Source organism: Elaeis guineensis, chromosome 8 (assembly GCF_000442705.2).
Source record: "Elaeis guineensis isolate ETL-2024a chromosome 8, EG11, whole genome shotgun sequence".
NCBI lineage: Eukaryota > Viridiplantae > Streptophyta > Magnoliopsida > Arecales > Arecaceae > Elaeis > Elaeis guineensis.
Window position 1 is genome coordinate 120,110,130 of NC_026000.2, and position 21,262 is coordinate 120,131,391.

Consider the following 21,262-nt stretch of genomic DNA (forward strand, 5'->3'; position numbering starts at 1 on the left):
TGTCGGTGGAGTCCGGCTCCCGTAGGAGTCCGGACGAAGTCTGTCTGCAGCCGTTGGAGTCGAGGATGAAGCCCGGCTCTCGTAGGAGTCCGGGTGGAGTCTTCCTGTAATTAAAGTCAAAGGCGAAGTCCGGCTCCCGTAGGAGTCCGAACAGGGCTTACCAGCAGTTGATGTTGAGGATGGAGCCTGGCTCCCGTAGGAGTCCGGGCGGAGTATACTTGTGGTTGAAGTTGTCGGCGGAGTCCGGCTCCCGTAGGAGTCCGGACGAAGTCTGTCTGCAGTCGTTGGAGTCAAGGATGAAGCCCGACTCCCGTAGGAGTCCGGGTGGAGTCTTCCTGCAATTAAAGTCAAAGGCGAAGTCCGGCTCCCGTAGGAGTCCGGATAGGGCTTACTAGCAGTTGATGTTGAGGATGGAGCCCGGCTCCCGTAGGAGTCCAGGCGGAGTATACTTATGGTTGAAGTTGTCGGCGGAGTCCGACTCCCGTAGGAGTCCGGACGAAGTCTATCTGCAGCCGTTGGAGTCGAGGATGAAGCCCGACTCCCGTAGGAGTCCGGGTGGAGTCTTCCTGCAATTAAAGTCAAAGGCGAAGTCCGGCTCCCGTAGGAGTCCGGACAGGGCTTACCAGCAGTTGATGTTGAGGATGGAGCCCGGCTCCCGTAGGAGTCCGGGCGGAGTATACTTGCGGTTGAAGTTGTCGGCGGAGTCCGGCTCCCGTAGGAGTCCAGACGAAGTCTGTCTGCAGCCGTTGGAGTCGAGGATGAAGCCCAGCTCCCGTAGGAGTCCGGGTGGAGTCTTCCTGCAATTAAAGTCAAAGGCGAAGTTCGGCTCCCGTAGGAGTCCGGACAGGGCTTACCAGCAGTTGATGTTGAGGACGGAGCCCGGCTCCCGTAGGAGTCCGAGCGGAGTATACTTGCGGTTGAAGTTGTCGGTGGAGTCCGACTCCCGTAGGAGTCTGGACGAAGTCTGTCTGCAGCCGTTGGAGTCGAGGACGAAGCCCGGCTCCCGTAGGAGTCCGGGTGGAGTCTTCCTGCAATTAAAGTCAAAGGCGAAGTCCGGCTCCCGTAGGAGTCCGGACAGGGCTTACCAGCAGTTGATGTTGAGGACGGAGCCCGGCTCCCGTAGAAGTCCGGGCGGAGTATACTTGCGATTGAAGTTGTCGGCGGAGTCCGGCTCCCGTAGGAGTCCGGACGAAGTCTGTCTGCAGCCGTTGGAGTCAAGGATGAAGCCCGGCTCTCGTAGGAGTCCGGGTGGAGTCTTCCTGCAATTAAAGTCAAAGGCGAAGTCCGGCTCCCGTAGGAGTCCGGATAGGGCTTACCAGCAGTTGATGTTGAGGATGGAGCCCGGCTCCCGTAGGAGTCCGAGCGAAGTATACTTGCGGTTGAAGTTGTCAGCGGAGTCCGGCTCCTGTAGGAGTCCGGACGAAGTCTTCCTTGCGGCAGAAGTCATGGACGGAGCCTCGCGAGGGTCGACCCTGCCAAGAACTTCGGTCGAGGGTATTTTATGCCCAACATATATGATTTGGCATGCCAGCTTGATCCTAGGGTTTTATATTATAGCTCATGTATTTTTGATGGCATGAGATTTCATACAAGAGATCTTAATATGCAGAGGCGAACTCAAAATAGTAAAATTTTGACATTGAAAATCGATGGAGATAATGAGATTGAATATTATGGTATTCTAATGGACATTATACAGTTAAGATATGTGTCAAAATGATTTGTTTACCTGTTTAAATGTCAATGGTGGGATATCAGCAATAATAGGACTGATATTCATAAAGATGCATACTTCACAAGCATCAACTTTGCGAGAACATGATACCAATCTGATCCTTTCATACTCGCGAGTCAGGCAAAGCAGGCAATATACTTAAAGGATATGAGATATAAAGACGAATGGCATGTTGTACAAAGGATTGCACCAAGAGATGTTTATGACATAAATATTCATTCTGAGATAGAAATAGATGAGGATTTTTTTCAAGAGAAACAGAATACAGCTAACTTGGGACAGTAAAGTACCGATATTGGAAGCACATCTCCTTTGATTAGAGATGATGTGCAACTTGATAATGTTGATGTCAGTGAAATAAATCTGAACATATCGGAGGATGATAATGACAATGATAACAACTTCATAAATGATGGCGAGGAAGATTATACATTGGTGGATTATGATAATGAAGATGCTGATAATTCACCTGATGAAGATACGAGCATTGAATAATAACATATAATTTTTTTTTTAAAATTATATATTTTATATTTCATATATTATTTAGTATTGATGTAATTTTTTATCCATATTATATTGTCTCTAATATATTATTTGATACAGACATGGCACCAGAAGGATGACTGAGTAAGGTGGGTCCATGCAGAGATGAGGCAGCCACATCATCTCCTGCGATGATAGATTTATTTTAAATTTTATTATTTTTTTTATTTAATTTATTTTTATTTTTTATCATATATAAATAACTAATTTTAAGTTATACCATCAGGAGGATCATTTGAGCAGAGAGGGCCACATGGAGATATCGGTACATCTCCATCTGAGCAGCAGTCGACTCATTTAGAGGCGGGCATATCATCTCCTGCCATGCCAAGTTGATTTTACGTATTATATTTTTTTTATATTTAATTTACTTTAGTTTTTAATCATATATAAATAACTGATTTTATGCTATGCGATCAAGAGAACCATCTGATGAGAGGGACCTGCACGGAGATGTCAGTACCTCCTCATCTCAATACGTGGCTATCGAGGTAGGCACATTATCTCCTACCATGATAGGTTGATTTTACATATTATAATTTTTTATATTTAATTTATTTTAAATTTTTATCATGTATAAATAACTAATTTTAAGCTTTTGTTTTACTACAGCTAATACTGTCATCAGGCAGACTCATGGAGCCATCAAAAATGAGAAGCTGGAAGAGTGGAGGAAGGCATATCCCGGGGAGAGGATGAGGATTGTTATCCCATTGAGATATGTCATGCTAGTTTAGCACCACATCAGGGATCCATAAGTATGCGAGGTTGGCATCATTGTTAGAGCGTACGCTCCCCTGACGATGTTTGATTGACGGAGAGTTTTAGAGCCGCAGAAGCATATCCTCCTCGATTATTTATCGGTAACTAAATATAAATTATATTATATTTTTTAAATATAGATATTTTTATTTATTTTATATTTAATTTGATAAGTACTTATTTTTATTTTTTTAAATCTTATATGTTATATATTATTTGTGCAGTACGACTTTGATATCGAGGAGATTGATACCCCATGCATGCAGGAGGCTATCCTTAGGCATATGGAGAGATTGCTTAAGAGATTCAAATATGACCTCCATAGCCACTGGAAGGAGGTCTCCAGTGCATGTGGGGTGGCGGCGGCATGTGAGACATCCCACAGGAATGTTTCACACTCCGATTAGGATCTCTTTTGCAACAAGTATGAGGACCCTGCACACTGGTTATAACTATTATATATAATAAAAATATGAATTATCGAATTGATGTGGTATAATATGTTCACTAATATCTTGAATGCATTTGCTTATTAGGTCTTTTGCGAAAAGAATGCACAGAACCAGTCAAGGCTCATGACAATGCATTGTGGCAAATTGAAGTTATTTGCACAGCATCAGTATGAGCTGGTAAGTACATATACGTACATCTCTAATAATTTTTTAGAATATATGTATGTCTGTATACTTACATTCATAAATTTTAGAGAGACATCGAGATAGAGCAGCTGCCCGAGTGGATTGACGTCTACCAGAGGACCTATCATTGGGCGATAAGGGAGTGACTTCCTGAGACTAGGAAGAGGCATGTAAGTATTAATTGATTAAGTTCTATATTTTAATTTCATTATGAAGTTTAAACTTTTGATTACATTTATTTTTTTCTTTAATTAGGAGCAGATGATGGAGATACAATCCCAGCCCATCGCTGAGCGCTCCACCCCATCCATAGATGATGATATCTGTGATGAGGTGCTTGGTAGGAGATCCAATTATATTATGGGGTTGGGATATACGGTTGTAGCCCCCAGCTTCTCTAGAGCATCACATATTTCTTGTGATGCTTATCTCCGTGCAGCGGAGAGGAGACATGTGGAGGAGATGCGTCGAGCTGAGGAGCATCGTAGATCTCAGGAGGATATAGCGGCCTTATAGTGTGACAATGTTGAGCTTAGGTCCCAGCTTATAGCATTTGGGACAAAGCTCGATGAGTTAATTCACTGCATACCTCCCCCACCACCTCCCGATGTCCCTACTAATGCCTCTAATGATGACTCTACTGATGATGATGTTGGGTGTCCTCCTATGATCAATATTATTTTATATTATTTTTTATCTATATATTTTCATCATTTAGTAAATAATTAGTTTGCTAACTTAATTTTTTAATCTATTGCAGGTCTGTGAGCATGTGGAGTTTTATTTTGTATGGATGTATATATTTTTATATGACATTTTATATGGTTGTATATATATTTATTTTATTACTTGTGTGGTTGTAAAAATGAACATAATATTTTGATATATATATATATATATTATGTTATTGTTAAAATAAAATAAATTTAATTCTGACATATGCATGAATGAAGAAGGTAGTGTATATTATATATGTTTGTTTGTGTACAGATTTATAAAAAAAATTATAAAAAATTATCATGAAAGTAATTATTTTTTTGTAAAAAGAACAATTAGTGACGTAAGAGAAGTGTAAGTAAAAATCTTTAGCGACGTTATTTAGCATTGGTTAATAAAATATAGCATCGCCAAAGGGCGTGCTGGGGTATCGAGCATGCCACCATTAGCGATGCTATAAAATATTTACCGATGCTAATTAACATCGCTAAATGGTGATGCAAAATAAATATAGATAAAGATCTTTGGCGATGCTAATAATCATCGGTAAATATCCATTTGCATCGCCAAAGAGCATGCCAGGATACCAGACGTGCCATCATTAGCGATGCTAATTATAATTACCGACGTTAATTAGCATCGCTATTTTGCCTACACTTAGTTTGCATCGCTAAATATAATATTAGCGATGGAAAATAAATGTAGATAAAATAAGCATCACTAAATAACGATATTAGCTTTCCGATTGGGCACACCCTTTTGCTACGCTACTTAATATTTTTCGATGCTAAAATGGCATCGTTAATAATATTTGACGACATAAAATTAGTATCACAAAAAATATATTTGACGATGCTTGATAAGCGTAGGTAAACTAAAATTTTTTTAATAGAATTTTTACGTCGCTAAATATATATTTGCCGTTGCTTTCTAAGCGTAGCTAAATTGACTATTTCCGATGCTTTCTTTTTGTATAGATAAATGTAACTAATTATGCTTTAGCTAAGTATCAGTAAAACTAAATATTTTTCAATGTTAAAAAATAAGCATCGACAAATGGAATCAATGACTCTCCTATTGCTGACGTTTATTTGCCGATGCTTTTTACGTCGGTAGTTATTTTTTGCGACGTTTTTTTTAGATTTAGCTAAGCTTTGTTTGCATAGCTAATTGCCTTATATCTTATAGTATATCTTAAAGAATATATATAGTTTCAAATAATAACTTGCATGACAGTTTTCTAGTTCTTTACTTTTAACTAGGAGTTAGCATAGTGATTGATGTTGAAAAATGTCTTAAGTTTCGTGAAATAAGTGCAACCATGTTATAGGCCCTATTTGAAATTGTTGTTCGTAATAAAGCTTTTAGAAATAGAGGTTTTGCTAGTAGTACTTTTAATAAAAAGTTGTTTGTTGTTTGGTAATTAAATTTTAATATGACAACATGGTAATAAAAGACATTGCCTAATATTATATAGTATAATATAATATAATATTATATATTGATATGATATGCATAATATGATATGATATAATATAATATAGCAATATATTATTATATATTAAAATGTTATTGCATAATATAATATTTTTATAATTAATATAGTGTAATATAATATAAAATTATTATATAATATAATTTAATATAATATAGTAATGCATTATTATATATTAAAATATTATTATATATAATATTATTATAGTCTTGTCGCTCCTTCGCCTTGTTTGGATATGTTCGGGGTCCATTTGGGGAGTCCTATTTAGGTGCCATGGAGGAAAACAGTGATAAGGCACATGGTGTTGATTGGGGCATGCAGCCAAGCCACTGACATTGAATCAGCTAGAAAGTGATCAAAGAGAGGATAGAGAGTAGCATGGATCTAGCTATCTAAATCTTCAAGGATTTCAACCACCATCACACAATCATTCGATGGATAAAGAGTATAGCACTAAGTTATAGCAGAGAAGTATAGCACTAGGCTAAGTAGAAAAGTATGGCACTGGACTATGGTATGGATGTAACACTGGATTATAGTATAAATATAAGTTACACCTACTTTTAAGATCAAAAGTAGAGTTAAACTAAGATAAGATAAAGATACATTAGATTTATTCCTAAAAAAATTTTATGTAGTATAATTTTTACTTATTTATACTAATAGATAATAACTACACTGTTTCATGATTGCTCGTATCTAACTTTCCCTCTTAATGTTAGTTATCCTCCATTATGCATATTTGTTAGTACGATTGCTCTATAACTATCAAACTGATAATTATGTCATTTCAATCATTATAGTTTTATATTTAAGTTATCCTTGAGACCACTTCAATCATCTTGGCCTATTTATAATATTACGGTTGATTATAATCAAGTTTTAGGCTCTCAGCTTACTTTTGGTTGAAATTTATTCTTTTGGTCTATTCCTCCACACCGGTGATATTAGTCATAGTCAAACTCTCCATAGTTTAGAGAGAGCCATGTGATTCTCATTTCCTCCGGTTTCATTAAACACAATCCATGTGGTGCTTACTCTTGACCACTAACTAGATTATTGATATGTGATGTGAATATATAGTATAATATAATATATATAATATCAAATTATATAGTATAATAATATGATATAGTAATTTACTAATAAAAATATTATCATAGTATAATATTATAATAATATAATATAATTATTAATATTATTTTATATAGTATAATAATATAACATGATATGATATGATATAAATCGGCATTTTAGTCACCATAAAATTTTCATGGAATTAAAAAGCTTTTTATATTAATCAAATAAAATTTTGATGAAAAATTTTAAAATAAATTTTTTTTAAATAGATATTTTTTAATTTTTTGAAAAATTAAAAAGCACTACTAATTTTTGCGCCAAACTTCGCTGTATCGGTTGAAAGTACTGTTCATCCTCCAAAAGCACTTTCTAACCCTCGCAAACCATTTCCAAAAACAGACCGTTAATCTATCACGTTGGATAAGGGAACTAATGGAACCAAGAACTACCATTTTAAGATTCCTATAAAGAAATGGTAATCTGAAAAATGGATAGAATATAGATTAATCCTCGGTAAGAACACCTTTATTTTTTCTTCACAGGGACATGGGATGTCTTGGTGAACATGCGTTGCAGCCATAGCTTGTGCTTGCCACTTACCTGACAAGCTAGAAATGAATGAGGGAGCACGTGTGACCCATCGCTGTCACTTGTGCTGCATGTACATTCACAAATGTTGACGGGCACTAAGCAACGTGTAGTTGATGGTGACCCTCAAATTAGTCTATGAACCGTCAAGACCGGATTCATTGCATCAAATGGACTTTTCTTTTGACCATGCTGATATGCTTCAGATTTTGTCCTCCTTTTTTTTTTTTTTTCGTGTGCGCCTGTGGCAAGCCTTATCCAGACAAATCGTACAAGCTATCTCGTTCTTATCCTTAGAAATTTTAATTAGTCTAATAACCATTTCGACATATTATATTATTAATACGCAAACAGATTTTCTATCAAAGATGCCCACTTAGAAGTTAGTCCTTTTTATATATATTTATACACACACATACGATTTTTTTTTTTTTTGATTCTCCAAAAATGTGAGCCTTTTCGTTGAAGGAAATGAAGGATGAGAAGGGTGCTGTCTTTCCCGAATTTGTAACCTCTCAAGTAGGTATTTTCTCAGTAAAATCGCTGCCTATATTTGCAAATGCGTAAGATGCTCCATTTCATTTTGATGTACGGTTAAATTTACTTACATACACTGTTTTTATTTTCAAAATATATGTCATGTATTTAAGCTAAACGCTATCTAGCCTCTAAAAGGGGTTTGAAAAAGAGATAAAAAATATTAACAAAAACAAGAGCATCTAAAAATTTTTTAAGTGATGTTTGATGAAGAGATAAAAGATGATCAATGATCAAGAGATAAAAGACAAAATAGTATGTTTTTAGTACCGTTTGTTGGATGATGATTTCAAAAATCTAGCAATAATTACATAAAATATTATATTTTAATAATAAAAAAATTAAAAATAAATAAAAAAGAAGGAGTATAGTAAGTACATAAAATAATTATTTCAAAATGTAGTAACAAAAAAAATATCAAAAATAAATAGAAAGGAAGGGATGCCCTAAACAAGATATGTGAAGTTGTATATTATGCTAAGAATAAATTTTATTCCCTCATGCAGACTCAAGATGAGATCACCTTCAAAGTACGATGAAACTTCTCAGTCCAAAGCTTTTTATCACATCTTCTGGTGGTGGTTGTACTCAATGAACTCCTTCAATTATATTATAGGAGGAACAAGAAAGATTTAAGAAAATTAAAAAAAAAAAAATTGATTAAAATATTTAAAAGAAAAAAAATTGATTAGTTCAGATCCATGTTTTCTGATCATGCCATGTGCACATACATGATCAACTGAGCAAGCACGTACAGAATCATTGGCCTATCACTTCCAAAATTTAATCGTCTGAATTCTAGATCAATAAATACAAATGCATATGGACTATTAAGAATGAATTTTTGAAATATGAATCATTTTTATAAAAAATAATTAAAGTTTTGTTTAAAAATTTAAATTTTTTTTAAAAAAAAATAAAATTTTTAACATCAATATATATATTCAAATGAACATCGATATTTTATAATTAATCATATATATAATCAGGTATCACAACAAGACATGAGAAAATAAATTAATTTTTTGACTTGGTTGGCAGATATCGCACACACAAACATAGATAGTTAGAGACATGCATTAAGTTAGGGAGCAAATATCCAAATAATTTTATTTTGGTAGAAATTTTTAAAAAAAAAATAAAACATCAAACTCATGTCACTCCTCTGTGCATATTTTTAACTTTGAGGAAGATGAGTGCGCAATAAAATTATAGGAGCAAGTTGGGGTTACTAGCTCTGGATAATTCTTATTGTTATAATTATTATTATCATAATCTCGTACTATTAAAGCCTGCCGTCTAATTACTGGACAATGCGCCGCCTGCCTGCTACCTACCAAAACGACTTTCAAAAAAAAAAAAAAGAACCGGCCGGTCGCCCCTTGGCCGCTCCGAAAGGCCCGGTCTGTAGGTCTAAAAACCAAACCGTGGGCGAAACGGTCGCCAGAAACTTTTCGACTCCTGGGTGGAGGCTTCTGAGTTCCCGTCACCCCCCAGTCCACTACTGTCCGAAAAGTCGTTAACAATTGGTCCCTCCCCGCGTTTCTCCACCTCTCTCGCTTTCTCGCTGTCTTGCTCAGAAGAAAGGGGTATGAGAGAGAGACAGATCCGGCGGCTTCGAAGGAGAGATCGGAGGGGTATCTAGGGTTTTGGGGAGTTCTGGCGAGAAATCTTCGAATTAGGGATTGTTCTCGTCTCTGATCTCGTCGGATTAGGGTTCGGGAGGCGATTGAGCGGTGGAAACGTTCGATTTTGGGGCGTGGATGAGAGATCTCCGGCGGGGGTCGTGATATGGCGTCGTCGGAGGTGACAACGAGGGGAAACGGCAGTAATGGGAGGGGAGAAAGCTTCTCCACCGTATGCTGCGATCCGGCGCCGACGCCGCGAGGACCCCGTCCTCCGCCGCTCCCAGGAGAGGTAGAAAAGAGATGGGTATCCGATTTCTCTTCTTGTAGGGATTTTTGCTTGTGGATTTGTTTACTTCTCATTCTTCTCTGTTTCAGATGCGGAGGACTCACTTTATACTGAGCTCTGGCTCGCGTGCGCTGGGCCTCTGGTGACGATTCCTCGCGTGGGGGAGAGGGTCTTCTACTTTCCTCAAGGTCATATAGAGCAGGTAACTCCGTTTCCTCTCGAATTCCTTTCATTACTCCCGCTAAAGTCTTGAATTTTAGGGTTTCTCTTCTCATCCTGTAAGAATTCCTATTTTCGATTTGCCTGGATTTGTCTTCTTCTACTCTAAATTGGAAGTATTATTTCATGTGGAGATTCAGGTGGAGGCTTCTACAAATCAGTTGGCCGAGAAGCAGGTGAAAATATATGACCTGCCATCCAAAATCCTTTGCCGAGTGATAAACATCCAACTGAAGGCACGCCTTTTAGATCCCTCTTTTTGTAAAATAATTAGATTTTTCCGGGCTTTTCTTGTCTCTCCATTGATGAACTTTCTCTATTGTGTTGGACAGGCCGAACAGGAGACGGATGAGGTCTTTGCTCAGGTGACGCTGCTGCCCGAGGCAAATGTAAGAGTTTGACATCTGCTTTGATATACATATATATTTATATTTTGGTGGGAGGGCGGCGCCGGAATTATGGCAAAGAGAGTACTTTCGAAATTTTTTTGGTATTATGTTTCGTTTTTGGCAGCAAGATGAGAACGCTTTGGAGAAGGAGAATTTGCCGTCTCCACCACCAAGGCCTCATGTGCACTCTTTCTGCAAGACTTTGACTGCATCTGACACAAGCACCCACGGTGGGTTCTCTGTGTTGAGGAGGCATGCCGATGAATGCCTCCCTCCATTGGTGAGGTTATGAAACTTTTGCTGAGGACATTTACTTTGTTGTTTCCTAATTAAATCACCCTTTTGTTTGTCAGGTATTTGCGAAGTTGTTTTATTTGTAGTGTTCTTTGTCTTTTTTCGTTAGGATATGCGCTTGCAACCTCCAACGCAGGAGTTGGTGGCAAGGGATTTGCATGGGGTTGAATGGCGCTTCCGCCACATCTTTCGCGGTAATTGCTGTTGTCACTAAATCATTAAAATTTTGGCTATTTAGTGCATGGGAATGTCTGAGAAACTGCCTTTTAATGAAGGGGCTCACCAATGCTTTTCTAGAGTCCTTTTTTCCCCCAACATTTCAGGGATCAACCATTTTCTAGGTGTGGTTGTCTGTATATGATATCTGAGAGAGGACACCTATGGGATTCGTGTAGTCATGTTTCTTTTGTTGAAAAGTTAAGAGTCAAGGCACTTAGCAATTTCATGGTGACACGTTATGATGCTAATAGTTTGGATGCCCACTGTTTGAATGCTGGCTTTACATGGGCTAATAGATGGCTGAGTCCAGCTGTGTGATTTAAGGAAAGCCTTGTCATGTTCCTTTTGTTAAAACTGGCATGTTGTTATGGATCTTATCTGTCAGTTGCATTTTGTTACTTACATGACTGACGTAGGTGCAATAACCTCAGGTCAACCAAGGAGACATCTGCTTCAGAGTGGATGGAGTGTCTTTGTTAGTTCTAAAAGGCTTGTTGCTGGGGATGCTTTTATTTTCTAAGGTATGCTGTCCTTCTCTCCTATGAATGTCTACAACAACATCTTGGTCATGATTTGGTACTGAATTGTTTGCATGGCCCATAGAGGAGAAAATGGTGAACTACGTGTTGGGGTGAGGCGGGCTATGAGACAACAAACAAATGTTCCATCGTCAGTCATATCTAGTCACAGTATGCACCTTGGTGTCCTTGCAACAGCATGGCATGCTGTAACAACCGGAACCATGTTCACTGTTTATTACAAACCAAGGTGTGATCTGTATGCTTCAATTGTCTTGTCTGTTATGTTGCTTCTGATATTGGAAAACTAACAGAGTACTATTGAATGACAAAATGGGTTTAGTAATGGTTATAATTTACGTGAGTCTAAATTTGTTTAAAACTATCCTTCTCATTGTAATCATTAGGGTCAACTGATTATTGAATCCAACAAAACAGGACTAGTCCATGTGAGTTCATTGTTCCCTATGATCGATACATGGAATCTCTCAAGGACAACTACTCGATCGGGATGAGATTCAAGATGAGGTTTGAAGGTGAAGAGGCTCCAGAGCAAAGGTATCATGACCTTTTTGTACCCTGGCAATTGATGCCAGTGAGCTTATGATATATCTTTGAAGTTAATGGACCCATCAGACATTTAGCTAATTTCAACAATTCTGCCTGGCAGGTTTACCGGCACCATAGTTGGCATAGGAGATGTTGACTCTGTCTGTTGGCCTGCATCAAAATGGAGATGCCTCCAGGTCATATCAAAGATCATTTTTTTCTTACCTCAGAATTCTTAAGCACATTAATATGGATATTTTTGTTTGGAATTTAAGGTGCGGTGGGATGAGACATCATCCATTCCTCGTCCGCAGAGAGTTTCTCCTTGGAACATAGAACCTGCTCTGAATCCTCCATTGAACCCCCTTCCAACACCTAAGACCAAAAGGCCTCGACCAAATGCCATGCCCTTGTCCCCTGATTCATCTGTTCTAACAAAAGAAGGTAACGATATGATTGTTGAAGCTTAAGAAATAAATAGAAACAACTGATTCCTAGATGATTATTCTATCGTCTTGTTATTGATGCAGCATTTTTTCATTCTAACTTTTTTAGTTGCAATCAAAGTCACTGCAGACCCTTCCCAAATTCATGGAGTTTCAAGGATCTTGCAAGGCCAAGATAGGATGACCTTGAGAAACAACTTAAGCGACAGTAATGATTCAGACACTGTTCAGAAGCCCCTTATGTGGCCTTCATCTCTTGATGAAGACAAAAATGATGTTGTTTCTTCTCGGAGAAGGTTGGGTTCGGGCAACTGGATGCAAATGAGTGGGCACGAACCTACCTACAAGGACATGCGATCAGGATTTCGACCTTTCAGTGACATGCATGGGTTTGGTAAACCATCTTTTGAACAAATTTCTACTAGTACAGATCCTTTGAAGAACCATTTTGAGGACCAGGAAGGCAAGCTTAACTTGCTTTTGGACCCATATTCTTTGATACCTTCCAAGTGTTCCTTCAATAAAGAGTCAACATTCAAGAAGCCTCCACATGCTGGTGAGCTACCTTATCAGAGTGCTGAAAATGTTACATATGGTGGGTTGGAAGATTTTTCTCTGGTGCAAGGTCATAGTATTGAGCAAAATCCTCCAAATTGGCTAGCACATCCGCAGTCAACTTTTCAAAGTGAAAACCGTGCACATAAGAGGGCGGTAATGCCTCAGCCTTTGGAAGCAGCCCAGAATGAGATAACAAGACCTAAAGAAAGTGGCAACTGCAAGCTCTTTGGTTTTCATCTCAACAGCAATCCCACTAAGTCTGACCATGTAATGAGATCTGAACATTCCATGCCTCAGATGAAATCTGACCATATAATGAGATCCGAACATTTAATGCCTCAAACAAATGCCACCAATAACTTAGTGTCACAGACTCAACCTACAGTAGCACAAGACGAGTCACAAACCTTAGAAGTTGACCACCATTCTAAGTTGCCCAGGGGTACAAAATCAGTCACCACTGCTCCAGCAGCAACTGAGCATGAGATGCATCATCAGCATTGCCCAGAGACTATGAAGGAAGTTCTGAGCAAGCTTCCGGGTGGCTCAAGTAGGAGCTGCAGAAAGGTTTATTCCTTATTCATACGAATGCATGCATCATCCTTTTCTTAATATATGTTATATTATATTATATTTGCATGCATTTGTTTTCCTGATGTTCTTCTTTTGGTGTTATTCTTGTAATGAATGACGGACAACTTTGGTGACAGACTGTTACTAAAATGTGGATATACATTTTTATGGAAATATACAGCCTCTGAAATGATGATTATTATGTGCTCTTTCTACTCAATTAGAACACTTCTTTTTCTTTTCTTACAAAAATTTTCCCACTTTCACATTTCTTTAGTTCTTTTTGTGCCATTTGCTATGCTCGTTTCTTTTGTTATTTGTTTTAACCTATTTATCCATATAATTTTGCCCATTGTCAGCACTTCATCCATTGATTTGGCATTCAAATAAGCATCCAGGATCTGTCAAAATTTGAGAAATTTATCATGTAGCTCTTGATATCCAAGGAGCGACAATGTTTCCCTTCTTATTTTCTGCTAGTCTAAGAATGTTGGCTAAACAAAGAGTGGCAATTGATTATTTATTCCAGGTCCACAAACAAGGAATTGCACTTGGAAGATCTGTAGACCTTACAAAGTTCAATGGCTATGATGAACTGATTGCAGAGTTAGATCAGATGTTTGAATTTGAGGGTGAATTGACGGCGCCAAACAATAATTGGCTTATTGTGTACACTGATAATGAGGGTGATATGATGCTTGTGGGAGATGACCCTTGGCTGTAAGCATCATTCTTGTTTCACGTTTGTATTTATATCACTTGCCATGATCACATTGAATAAGTCACATGAAGACTTGTGCATGCTCACGTAAATAATGCTGACTGAAGTTATTCTTGCATAAGCAGAGAATTCTGTAGTATGGTCTGCAAGATTTATATATACACAAGAGAGGAGGTTCAGAAGATGAAACCAGGAACCCTGAACCCTAGAGTTGAAGGGATTCCTACTGTAATGAGAGGAAACGCAACTGCAAAAGTAACAAAAGTCCTTTTTCCTACATCAACAGCTAACCCAGAGAACTGATGCTGGTACCTCCTAGAATTGGTAAGGTGAGTGGCATCTTTTTCCTTTTTCTTTTTCCATCTTTTATACTGCTTATCTTGTCCATCTCCTTTGGGATAATATAGAATGTTTGGTGGTGATTAGATCATTCTGAAAAAGATGCATGATGATTCTGTTGCTATGTTAAACTTTGGTACATTCATTATATTAGCTGTATTTGGCTGTTCCAAGATTGCGTTTTAAGATTATAGAGTTAAAGCAAGTAATGCATTGGATACTGAGGTAAAGATGCTGTTGTCAGCAAGATTTTTCTTTTCATCCACTTTTTTCTTCATCTCAGAAGATTTTGTTCTTTACATACATCTAATATCTAAAATTCAATGTTAAACTGAAACTCCTGAATTCCACACTGTTCATGAGGCTACATGTTGGTCATCTGTCTCCATACTGTTATACCTTCTACCATCAAAAAATAAATATTCATCATTTAGTTCAGTTTTTCACTGAGGGAGAAAATCAAAAGAAGTACACCTCCCCAATTCTGAGTTATCCATTAAGTAGTAATAATAATAATAAATCTTTAATCAGATTGGAAGATCACAGTTACGCATACTATTTCTTATATGCATTCCATGTGCTGTCTAGGCCGATGATAATAATAGGCACATGGTGACAGATTTTTCTGTTATTTGAATCTTTCCGTCAAGAAATCAAACAGGAAAGGACTCATCTTTTGAATCTGTTTTGGCTCTTTGTAGGGTTTTGAAGCAGTGGTCAGCAAAAGAGGATTCCTGGAAAGCTTTTTCTTTGGTGCGGTCTAGCCAAATTACTTTATGTCGTCAGTAAGCCCCATTCCATTGTAGGCTAGGAGCCTTCTTTATCTAATATAGTTTTTGGATGTGTTGTGATTTCTGCTCTTGAGGTTTGTCTATATGTTTCTTCCTTACACCATGCTGTTCAAAAAGATAAAGCGGCAGCCCTTCTTTCCTGATCTGTCATGTAGATATCTCCCTTCACTTGTCGCATTGTTAATTTTATGCTGTCAACCTAGTGGTTTCTTGTCCTTCATTCGGACTGCAGAGCCCTTGTTGCAGTCACTTTATGTAGTTCTTTCTTCTAACACTTTCGTATGATTTAAAAATTTGGTAGTGATATAGAACTAGAAGCACATATAGCTGTTAGAAAATGTATTAGTTCATTGTCTTTGGGTACATCTGCCTGTCTTGGCCTCTATTCTGAATGTTGTTGCTTGGTGTCCTGGCAACGGAGCCTTGTTTAATGCTAAATCTGATTTTAGAACTTGCAGTGGGGAATGGTCAATGGAGGAGTATATGAATTGACGCGATACAAAAGATCCACCATGCACCCATATTTTAATAGCCACACATATTATCCTCTCACTGTCGTGTAGGAGTGGAGTTGTATGCTGGCTTCTAAGTTACGCCACTGGAATGGTGGTAGTGGGAACAAAGAATTTCAGCTGGGCAGAGCTTGACCTGTGTTTGAGATTAAAATTCAAGATTTCTGAGCAGATTGGTTATGCTGAAAATTTAACTTGGGCAAATCAACTCAGAAGGTGGATAGGTTGGAGTTTGTTTTGACTTGGGAACGTATCTATGGAAATGCATGCATTGATACCAATCCTTGAATCCTTGACATCCGAGTTGAGAGAGTGGTTCTAGCTACAGACGAGGAATTGGTGATAAGAAAATGCATGCATGCATACATTTGATAAGAAAATGCATGCATGCTCCACTGTGCAATTGTCAACTGAATTTTTTAAGTACTTTATCATTAAGAGCTATCAGGATTATCAAATGTATCTCTTTATAGCTTCTTTATTAAAGCTTGTCATAATAAGCAAAAACTATATCATTTATTTTTTTTTTGCGCTAAGCAAATTCGAGTATTTGTATGTATTTAGCTGAAGCCCCTCCAGATTTGCTCATAGCTGGTTGAAATGCATGTTTGACTCAATTCTAATTGAAATCATTGTCAATTGGGGGCATTTAGTACTATATTTTCTGCATCATTTATTTATTTATAACATGACGATTAATGTGTCAAGTTGTAACTTTTAAAGGCAAATAATCCAAGCGTCACGAGGAAGTGGTAGGGGAAAGACTTATTGTTTGTTTCACTCTATCCAAAACTCTTTGATAGCCATAATAGTGAAAAAAGGTGCCATATTAAAGTTTTAGTTCTGTGAGTTACGTAGTAGCCCAAATATCAAAGCACAACTGATTTACTAATCCAAATGTTTCGTTAGATCTGGCAAAAACTTGTTCGACCCAGACTCAAACCAGACAAGTTTTGGCCGATCTGACTCATCAAGAATGTTCTGGCTGATCTGATCCAGCCTATTTGACATGTATTGTTAGGCTTCGCAACATGATTTAAAGCTCATGGAAAGGTAAATGTCCAACTCTATCGTTCATTGCCGGTGTACACTTTGGAAGTTGTTTTAACAGCGACCTTTTCATAGTCCATATGATAGGAGAAACATCTCAACATGATTGTAGATGGTGGAGGGCTATTATAGTGGAAAGGATTGCAGTGGTGGTCCTCTGTGTTGGGGGCAGGAATCTTGAGGACCCCTCAGTTTTAAGGCATAGGTTCTGTGGTCCTCTTCTTGTATGGCTTTGAAAAGCTGCCTTTTTTTGTTGGGTTTTGGAACAAATGCAAGCCATCGAGCATATGATCTTCTTCCTTTTAGGCTTCATTAGTCTTCTGAACCTTTTTGAACCATTTTGCTTTATATATCTTTGGACCCGAATGCAGAGCTGGGGACTTTACATTCTTGATGGTGGACCACTGAAAATAGAGGGTTTGGTGTGGAAGGAGTCCCTACAATCATAAATAATTAAGGGAGGACTTGGTTTCTTATCGACTTTGATGTAATGTCTGCCAGGTTACTGGGGGAACCAGCTTTCTAAGTTCGGATCCAACCAATAAAATCCAAGGATCCCATCTGATAAAGCCAGTTGAAGCTTGGCTTTTATCCATCCGCTTTTGGGATGGGGACTGCTGGGTCAATAATACATGTTTGTCCCTCTGTGTTTGGAATTTTGAACCACTTCATATTTGGAATCAGTAAGCCTGACATCAGGCCTGCCCTACTTTGAACTGCTGCTTTGCAATATCACTTCAGGGTGGCAGTTTATGTTTCAGTCTATCAACTCAATACTTAAATGATCCATTTTAAGTAGACTTGAGTTTAACTTAAAAAGATTTGGATCATAAACAATCAATTTGTTTAGACCAGTTATTAAATAGATTATATTAGATTTAAATCTTAGATCCATTTAATTTGTTTAATAATTAAATCGGATCATAATATGATCTATTTAATCTATTTAAAATTTACTTAATTTATTTCTGATTTGTTTAATCTGATTCATTTAATTTGTTTAATCTATTTAATTTGTTAACTTGATTTAATTTATTTAATAAATATGTTATAGGAATCGATTAGATCCTTTTATGTCCCAATTTTTGAATCGTTTAATATTTGTTCATGCTCCTGCATTTTAGAAGTTTAGATGAAAACAATTGCATGACGGAGAGAATTTAGGGAACGTCAGTTCCATTATGCTCTGATTTTGCATTTTATTAGATAATATTTTATCTTCACCTTAAGTTTTAGAAAGTAAATTTGATAACCTGATGTATATCTTTATCCCTTTTTATTTATCGCTTCTTTCTCTGTTTTTTTTTTCCTTGGAGTACCAAGTTGTCATTTTCATTTTTTTTTATTGAATAAATAGGAACAATGATACTAGCACAGAGAATGTAAATTATTTATTTTATTTTAGTTACGGTACTTTGTTAACTAAGACAAGGGTTGCAAATGGGTTCGATCAGATCAGATCATGAATGATCCCGATTCGATCCGGATCTTTGATCGAGTCTGAATATTGAATTTAAATCCAATCCAATAAAAGATCGGATCGGATAGGATTGATCAGATCTATGATCAAATTTTTTAATCCAACGGATTATTTGGATCGGATCAGGTTCATATATAATTCGATCTCGATTTATGAAATACAGGTTCGGATCCGAATTTAGATCTGTTCGGATTTGAGTTATAAATAAAAAGATCAATAAGTAGAAGATCTATAAACGATTTTATTTGCACTACAAATTTTGATCATGATATGTGAGATTATTAGAGCTCTTATATCCCATACATTTCATTCAATTATCTAATCTTATTTTTCTCACCACTATTCCTGACTTGATTAATTCAAATTCATAATATCTAACAAAATTTTAAAAAATAATAATCTAAAAATCAATAGAATACACTTTCAAAAGCAACAGATATTAAAGCAGCCTCGATTAAAAATATTCATATAACATAGGAACAGAGAAAGATGAGGGATGGATTCGAATCGGATCAGATTGGATCGGATTATTTATCTCAAGATTTAGATCAATCCAAAAGTTTGCATGAATCGGATTGGGTTGAGTCAAAATTCAGTAAATTTATATCTGATTCAAAAAATAGAACAGATTTAATTTTATAATCTAATTCGGATCCACAAATTTTTAAAATGACTCGGATCGGATCTATATAGATCAGATCAGAATATGGGTCAATCCGATCTATTTACAATTGTTGGGGTATACCGACCGACCCCTTTTATGCTGACTTACCCTCGGACCTGTCTGACCGACGTCCAACTCTACCGACCGTGTCGACCGACGATTGCCGACAGTAGCTGCCGACATTATCTGACCGAAGGTGTGTCGGTCGGGCAGGCCCATTCTGTTCCCGACCAATCGAGCGGTGGAGCCCAAATCACCGACTCACTATCGGGGGTGGCAGCTGACGTCCGACTCCAGCAGTGCGTCAGACTAGACGACGGTGTTTCCGGGTTTTCACCCGATGCCTCGCAGTCGAATACCGACGTATGGTCGGTTAGCTCCCCCAAACGCCGTACGACTGTTATGGGCTGCTGTCTTGACAAGGACATGTGACGTGGCCGCCCTGGAGACATCGTCCTGCCTAGGACATAGGTCAACCCCAGTGATTTGACAGCCCACGGTGACTTGTCAGGCCGCGGCGACTCTGACAGCCTCCGACGATTTGACAACTCCCCCGATTGTCTGCGTCATTAATGGCGGGACCACGCCGCGCTCTACTATAAAGACGGGGAAGGCAACAATGTTGGGAGGTTCTTTCGAAGCTCCTGGACTCTCTCTCTTTCTCTCTCTCTCTCTCTCTCCCGCTGAGCCTCTGATTCTTTTCTACTGTTGCCTAGTCTCCTCTCTGACTTGACCGTCGGAGGGTCCCCGCCGGAGGCATCTCCGGTCAGTGTGGACTTCTCTTGCAGGTGCTCGTTCCCGGCGACCAGACGATGAGGGGATTGGCCGCAACAGGTTTGGCGCGCCAGGTAGGGGGGTAGATCACGACCTCCACAGAGTTTGAAAAATCTTTTTGAGATGACAAGAATCAGGGCTCAGCGATCGAGGGCCACCGGATCGGTGAGGTACTCTTCCCGCTGGGAAGAGGCCTCTCCTCTACCCTCCATGGCGGAACCTAGCTCCCCGCATCCTGTGGTGACCACGAAGGCGCAGATCGTGGCGATCGTGCGGCAGATGACTGTGTTGACGGATGCGGTCAAAAGCCTTCAACAGCAACCAACCCGATTGCCGCATACGCCGGCAGCGCACCCGATGCCTTCCAGGAGCAGCCACCGATGCTCGCGTCAGACTCCGTCTCCTCCCCAGGAGCAGCCGTCCCAGCACTCCCACCGAGAAGGGGAGAGGCGGCCACGGCGTGACACCCACTAGTCTCGGTGACCCTCTCCTTCCCAGCTGGAGCGGGTGAGGAAGGAGAAACGGCTGCAGACACCGTCCGCCTCCCTCTCAGATTCGTCAGGAGACTCGACCCCTGGGGTCTCCCAACACCGACGGATCAACGACTACGAACGTAGGTTCGAAGAAATCGACCGTCGGTTTGTCCAGCTCCAGGTGGACGGACAAAAGTCTTCGAACGACATCGACTTCCAGATCGCCCAACCTCTCTCCCGATTTATCCTCGACGAGCCGATTCCTAGTCAGTTCAAGATGCCTCATGTGGAGCCTTACGACGGCTCCACCGACCCAGTTGACCATCTGGAGAGCTACAATGCTCTCATGACGATCCAAAGGGCAACCGATGCCCTCTGCATCGGTTTTCCCGCCACACTTCGCAAAGCTGTCAGGGCCTGGTACTCCGGCCTCCGCTCAGGAAGCATCCACTCCTTCGGACAGCTCGAGCATGCTTTCGTGGCCCATTTCAGCACCAGCCGAAAGCCGCCACGAACCTCGGACAGCATTTTCTCCCTCAAGCAGGGAGAAAATGAGACGCTCCGACACTTCGTGACGCGATTCAACACGGCCACGCTTGAGATTCGGGACCTCAATGAAGACATGGCTATCTCGGCCATGAAGAGAGGGCTAAGGGGTCCCGATTTAAGTACTCCTTGGAC

At 39.0% G+C, this 21,262-nt stretch overlaps 1 protein-coding gene across 1 annotated transcript; it reads left to right on the forward strand.

The window, feature by feature from the left end:
• Positions 1-9,581: 9,581 nt before the first annotated feature.
• Positions 9,582-15,948, forward strand: LOC105049728 (auxin response factor 2A). Its single transcript, XM_073242712.1, is given in 16 exon segments — positions 9,582-9,959; positions 9,962-10,015; positions 10,102-10,214; positions 10,372-10,467; positions 10,564-10,620; positions 10,745-10,900; positions 11,024-11,108; positions 11,565-11,661; positions 11,737-11,901; positions 12,090-12,209; positions 12,322-12,397; positions 12,476-12,644; positions 12,756-13,771; positions 14,307-14,497; positions 14,624-14,827; positions 15,539-15,948. Coding segments are annotated over 15 exon segments (2,643 nt in total). The 5' UTR covers positions 9,582-9,889; the 3' UTR covers positions 14,802-14,827; positions 15,539-15,948.
• Positions 15,949-21,262: the final 5,314 nt, after the last annotated feature.